The sequence below is a fragment of the Cebus imitator genome, unplaced genomic scaffold (assembly GCF_001604975.1).
Source record: "Cebus imitator isolate Cc_AM_T3 unplaced genomic scaffold, Cebus_imitator-1.0 Scaffold136, whole genome shotgun sequence".
NCBI lineage: Eukaryota > Metazoa > Chordata > Mammalia > Primates > Cebidae > Cebus > Cebus imitator.
The window spans coordinates 1,244,775-1,251,518 of NW_016107451.1; the positions used below are offsets into that span (position 1 = coordinate 1,244,775).

General features: G+C 44.2%; 1 protein-coding gene across 3 annotated transcripts in view; it reads right to left on the reverse strand.

Annotated features, from left to right (window-relative positions):
- Positions 1 to 6,744, reverse strand: part of RPA1 (replication protein A1) — a 66,695-nt gene that overhangs the window by 28,047 nt on the left and 31,904 nt on the right. For 2 of the 3 annotated variants that reach the window (XM_017541650.2, XM_037743161.1), the window contains exon 6: positions 573 to 665. The exons of the other annotated variant lie outside the window; for it this stretch is intronic. In XM_017541650.2, coding sequence (XP_017397139.1) covers positions 573 to 665 — 93 coding nt within the window. The remainder of the gene's footprint in view (positions 1 to 572; positions 666 to 6,744) is intronic. 3 annotated transcript variants of the gene reach the window in all.

Consider the following 6,744-nt stretch of genomic DNA (forward strand, 5'->3'; position numbering starts at 1 on the left):
ACCAGGATGGTCTCGATCTCTTGACCTCGTGATCCACCCGCCTCAGCCTCCCAAAGTGCTGGGATTACAGGCTTGAGCCACTGCGCCCAGCAAGACATTAAGTATCTTTAAAAGACAATCTTTGGCTGGATACCGTGGCTCACGCCTGTAATCCCAGCACTTTGGGAGGCTGAGGACAGAGGACTGCTTGAGGCCAGGAGTTTCAGACCAGCCAGGGCAACATAGTAAGATGCCATTTCCACACAAAAAAATTAGCCAGGCATGGTGGCATGTGCCTACAGCACCAGCTACTGGGGAAGTTAAGGCTGCAGCGCGCTGTGATGGTACTGCCGCATTCCATCCAGCCTGGGTGACAGAGCGAGACTCTGCCTCAGAAAAACAAACAAAAAGATAATCTTTAGTCATTTTTTCAGTCACATACTATACAATATGAATCAGCATTAATTCTTTGCAAAACACAGCCTGTAATGAATGGCATTTTGAAAACTCCCGTTAGTCCCAGATTCAATTTCAAAACATTATTTAAGAGTCTGACACACATGGTCAACACGTGTCCTTGTGTGGCGTCTTACCCACTCCAGAGCTTCCATTCTGTGGCTGGGGCTTGCTGCTCGCTGGGCTGGCAGCTGGAACTGGAGGAGGAGCTACCTGCTGCTGCCCATGTCCTGAAGATCAGAGGGGAAAGCCCATGTTAGTGCACAAGATTTGGGTTAAGAGATTTAAACTCGGGTAGAAGACATGCTCTGGGAAAGAGTGCTTTTTTTATTTTGTCAAAGACTCCCATGGCTTAGAATTCCTGCTGAGGCATTCAACTGCAGGCAGTGAATTTGCTAGGGGTTCACTTTTTGTTTTCATTACACAAAAGGTTGGCTCCATTTACCTTTCACCTGCTTATAATTGATAGCCTTCAGTTTTAATGAGGCCCTCCCCTAAAGCCTTGCCCATTTCTCCTGCAGCAACCTGCAGTAAAGTCACTGGGTTGAATCTGTGACATTACCACTATTTCCATAGCAACAAATCGATGTCATCAACAGAACCGTGTGTTCACGGCAGGATCAATCAGAAGAAAAAGCTGGGTGGTAAGAAAAACCTAAAAGCAGTTCAATTGTCTCTGAAGTGCCCCTGCTTCAAAGGAATAGGAGATGTTCAGAAAGGATTCTACCCTATCCCTCCCAAACAAAGCAACCTTATTTTGCAACTGACAGTTGGTGGAAAATACAAGTTGAAAGAGTCTCGGGTACCGTGAAGTGCTGGTGAACTGTCACAGCGGGGAGAGACGAGAATGGGGTTCAGAAGCAGGAAGATTAAAAGGAAAGGAGGGGAAATGCGCATGTCTCTCAAGCAGAAAATAAGAAATGCATACCGTAAAAGTCTTACTTGCCCACCACTCTGCACAAACGTTTATGAAGCTGAAGAATGTGAAAACTGTAAAATACGCCTCATTTTGTGAAATAACAGATTTATGGAATCTGACTTTGCCTTTGTGATCGGCTCCAAAAGGCAGAAGTCAACCTCATCTGGGCAGCTCCCCAAGAGTACCTGCAGCACACAAAGGCAACTCAAAAAAATCTCCTAGCGTGCCCCAAGAACAAAAATGGCACGCACAGCTGGGAGAGCATCCCACCTGCCACCCTGCCTCTGCCTTCTCCGACTGCTGAGTTCACGTTCCTGCTGCGTCTTCCAAGGTCCTAACTCAAATGGGCACATTACACACTGATTCAACTGACCGCTGCCAATACTACTCTTAACTGGCACAACTAAATGAGAGGTGGCCGTGCCATTAGAGTAAATTGAGCATAAATTAAAAAGGTTAAATAGAACCGTTCAGTTCATCCTATGGAGAGAAAAATTGAGACCTTATTTACATAGAAAAAGAGCCAGGTTATTGAGAGTGAAATTTTTGTGTTTACATTTTGGCTTTTCCATTATCTCTGAATTTACAAAGTGTCACACAGAATTTCAAGGGAAACTGCTCTTCCCTGACAATGCATCTTGTGAAGGAATAGTCTAAAACGCTGCAGTGAACCTTTTTTTAAAATCAGTAGAAAAAGAACAGCTACTCAGTAAATGGTATTGGGGCTAAGTGGTTGGAAAGAAATAGAACAAAAGCTGTATCGTTACCTGCTTCCTGAATTATATTCAAAAGAATAGAAATGTAAACATTCAAACACAGGCGAGCACCACAGAGCTACAGAAACCCCGTGTTCTCCTTCCCACCTCCTCCCTCTCTTCTACGACCTCCAAAATCTCTCAGCTGGAAAATCCCCTCCTCAGATTGTGTCTGCTTGTTCAAGTACCTTGTTGAAAAGGACACGGTCATCTGATCTTGCTCAGCACATACATTCAATTTCTATAAAAATGTAACTAACTCTTAAGAGGTATCTATGGTAGATAGATTCACAGGGGCAGAAAGTAGAAGTGGGGCTACCAGAGACTGGCAGCCGTGGGAATGGAGAGTTGGTGTTTAATGGGCACAGGAGTTTCAGTTTGGGATGATGGAAGGTTCTGGAGCTGGAGGAGTTTAACAGGCACAGGAGTTTCAGTTTGGGATGATGGAAGGTTCTGGAGCTGGAGGAGTTTAATGGGCACAGGAGTTTCAGTTTGGGATGAGAAGGTTCTGGAGCTGGAGAAGTTTAGTGGAAATTTCAGTTTGGGATGATGGAAGGTTCTGGAGCTAGAGGGTGATGGCTGTACAACAGCAACGTTGATAGTCTTCACGTCACCAAACTGTAGGCTTCAAAATAGTCAAATGTCAATTTCATGTTAGGTATATTTTAACACAGTTCTTAAAAACGTGACTTACCTTGGTTTACCTATTCTAAGATGTACATTTTTTTTCACATTTTAACACGTAAATTAAAATTAATGTCTTACCACAATTTCTTTTTAGTAGTACATAATATAATGGTACAGTCTCATCATCACTGGATTCTTAGATTCAACGAAGCACAGCTTGTTTAGCGAGTCTCCAGTCAAGCCCTATGACACGCGTGAGTAACAGCTACCCTTCTCTGAGTGCTCAGCCTGCGTCAGGTACTAGGTTACCTGCACTACTCCAGTGCCTGCCAGCCCTATGAGAGACACGATTATCATACCCTTGAACAGATGAGGACGCTGGGTTAGAGGCCACATAGCTTGCTGCAGTCGCAGAGCTGAGACGCAGGACCTCACCTGGAAAATGCACTTTGTGCACTTCACCATCGCCCACGTCACTGGGAACTGGGAACAAGCAGTCCTGGCGGCCATAACTCCAGTTATAAGATCTGTCAATTAGGAAAAGCCACTAATCCACTTACTAGAGCAATCCTTAACTCCTGCTTTGGACCAGCTGTGCAAATCTGGCTCAGGAGACAAGAGGCAGCCCTCAGCCAAATGGACTGCAAGAACGCGGTGCATTCCAAATAGCAAGTGCCACCCTTCTGTTAATGCACTGCAACACAGCCACTGGCCACGAGACCTGAAAAACTCGGTCTACAGCTAAAACCCTTCTAAAAATTAAATCACACTCCAAAGCAGTGATGCAGAGACTTAACTTCTGAAAAATCTGCTTTGTGTCACCTCCACATCAAACCATTCGAATAAGACAGCTCAACTTCAAGGTTCTTAAAGACCTTTTTGCTCTATACTAGCTTTGTATTGCTGGCTTTGACCTAGCGGGGAAATAAGACATCTCAGAGCAGACTCTCAGCTCCTCAAATTACTTACACTCATACCTATCATTTTCATCATCATAATGGTTAAGTGAGCCATCACAGAGAAAAATTTGCCAAATACACAATGGAGGATAAGGGCAACAAAAACTTCAACTTTTTTTTTTTTTTTTTTTTTTTTTTTGAGACGGAGTTTCACTCTTGTTACCCAGGCTGGAGTGCAATGGCACGATCTCGGCTCACCGCAACCTCCGCCTCCTGGGTTCAGGCAATTCTCCCGCCTCAGCCTCCTGAGTCGCTGGGATTACAGGCATGCGCCACCATGCCCAGCTAATGTTTTTGTATTTTTAGTAGAGACGGGGTTTCACCATGTTGACCAGGATGGTCTCGATCTCTTGACCTCGTGATCCACCCGCCTCGGCCTCCCAAAGTGCTGGGATTACAGGCTTGAGCCACCGCGCCCGGCCTAAAAACTTCAACTTTTACCAGTACTTTTTTTTTTTTTTTTTTTTTTTTTTTTTTTTGAGATGGAGTTTTGCTCTTGTGACTGGGCTGAAGTGCAATGGTGCAATCCTCACTCACCACAACCTCCTCCTGTGTTCCATCGTTTCTCCTGCCTCAGCCTCCTGAGTAGCTGGGATTACAGGCATGGGCCACCATGCCCGGCTAATTTTGTATTTTTAGTAGAGATGTGGTTTCTCCATGTTGGTCAGGCTGGTCTCGAACTCTCAACCTCAGGTGATCCGCCTGCCTCAGCCTCCCCAAGTGCTGGGATTAGAGGTGTGAGCTGCTGAGCCCAGCCTAGTAAGCACTTTCTTAACAACTACAAACAGTATTTAGAAGAGGTAGTCCAATAATTACTACTGCCTCCTGACAGAAAACGGAAGAAATCAGGCTGAAAGAAATTCCAATAATGGGTAACACTAATGACTAAGTATTGTGTAACAAATTTTAGTCAAAGTAAAATATTGTTAGCCACAGTATAGGTACACTGAACTTATACACACAGACAAACATATACTGGCAAATATGGGAGATTTTAAAATCATCCAATTCAATATAGTATGAAGCATGTATTACGTCTGAATTCTTATTTCTCACACTTTGAAAATTCTGTAAATACCTTAATTGTCTAACGGTAAGAGTACCATTAGACAATTTCCTTCCTCTCTCCTTCTCTCCCTCCCTCCCTTTCTTTGATGGAGACTCACTCTGTTGCCCAGGCTGGAGGACAGTGGCGTGATCTCGGCCCACTGCAACCTTAGCCTCCCAGGTAGCTGGGATTATAGGCGCTCGCTACCACACCCGGCTAATTTTTGTATTTTTAAAAAGGGCGGGGTTTCAACATGTTGGCCAGGCTGGTCTCGAACCCCTAACCTCAGGTGATCCACCCGCCTTGGCTTCCCAAAGTGCCAGGATTACAGGTGTGAGCCACCACACTCAACCAAGACAATTTCAATGTACATTTTGCAATTCCTCCTATCTGTGGGCTAGACTTAGTCAAGTAATTGTACTGGCCACCTCACATGGCACCCGTTCTGGATTAGGTGCTGGGAAAATACAAATTTAACTTTAGTTCTCTACCCACTAGTACAGAGTGTGCTTCCTTTCCCAATAGAGAAACCACTGCTGTGAAATACCCTGTAAGGTAGCAGTCACTATGAGAAAACTATTTCCACACTGGCTCACTGATCTGGTTACGATGAAATTCGATAGTAAGTCACCCTGAACAGTAATCTTCTCATCCCTCTGAGCTTTAACAGACACCGAAGAAAGGAAAGGGCCAGTGAAACTGGGTATTGAAAGAAACGAAATTTTCTTCCACAGCCCTATGTTTCTTTGCTTTTTCTTTTTCTTTCCCTTGAGACAGGGTATTGCTCTGTTGCCCAGGTTGGAGGGCAGTGGCATGATCATAGCTCACTGTAAGCCTTGCAATAATGAGCTTATGCAATCCTGGGCTCAAGCAACCCCCTCCCCCACTACATGAAAAATTTAAATAGCTGCCATACAGCAAAAACAAAACAAAAATAAAAACCCATCCAAACCAAACAAACCACCATAAGCAAAGCCAAAAAGATTCTATAGCTTATATCAGGGACAAAGGACTAATCATCCTACTTTTTAAAGAATTCCTAGAAATTAAGAAGAAAAAGATAAACAACCCAAAAGAAAAATGGGCAATATTACTATATAGAGCTCGTTCAGAGACTAAAACCAAAATCAAAAGGCCGTTAAGCATTTAAAAGGATGCTCGCCTTGCTCAGAATACAAATGTAAAACTATAGCAGATAACACTTTTCATCTGTCGAATCAATGCAAATTCAAAGGACAAGCTACTGGCATAGGTGTGCAGAAAAATTAGTGAATATTCATGCATTTCTAGTGGAAATACAAAATGGTAGTACTTGATGGGGGAGAATCCATCTAACGCTGCCAGGCACAGATACATTTACCCAGTGACCTAGCAATCTCGTTTCCGGCAAGCAAGCCCCTCTGCCCCTATGCCTGAACAGCGATGGAGTTATTCACTGAAGTGCTGTTATCATAGTTATTCGCTGGAGTGCTGTTGTCATAGCCAGACTATGAAAACAACCCAGTGTCCACCAATAAAAGGCTGGTTACATAAGCTAAGCAACAGCCACACAATGGGATACTCGATTTCAGAAAAAGAAATACAGAATCAACATTTAAAAAAAGATCCTGGTGGGGCATGGTGGCGCACATCTGTAATCTAGCACTTTGGAAGGCAGAGGCGGGCAGATCACTGAGGTCGGTAGTTCAAGACCCCCCTGGCCAATGTGGTGAAACCCCATCTCTATTAAAAATATTAAAAAACTAGCCAGGCATGGTTGCGGGCACCTGTGATCCCACCTACTAGTGAGGCTGAGGCAGGAGAACTGCTTGAACCCGAGAGGCAGAGGTTGCAGTGAGCCAAGATCGTTGCCACTGCACTTCAGCCTGGGTGACAGAGACTCCGCCCCCAAAAGAAAAGAGGAAAGGAAAGGAAAGGAAAGGAAGAGGAAGGAAGGAAGGAAGGAAGATCTTTAAGCATATATTAGTATACAGAAATAGCTCTACTGTAGTCCAAAAATTT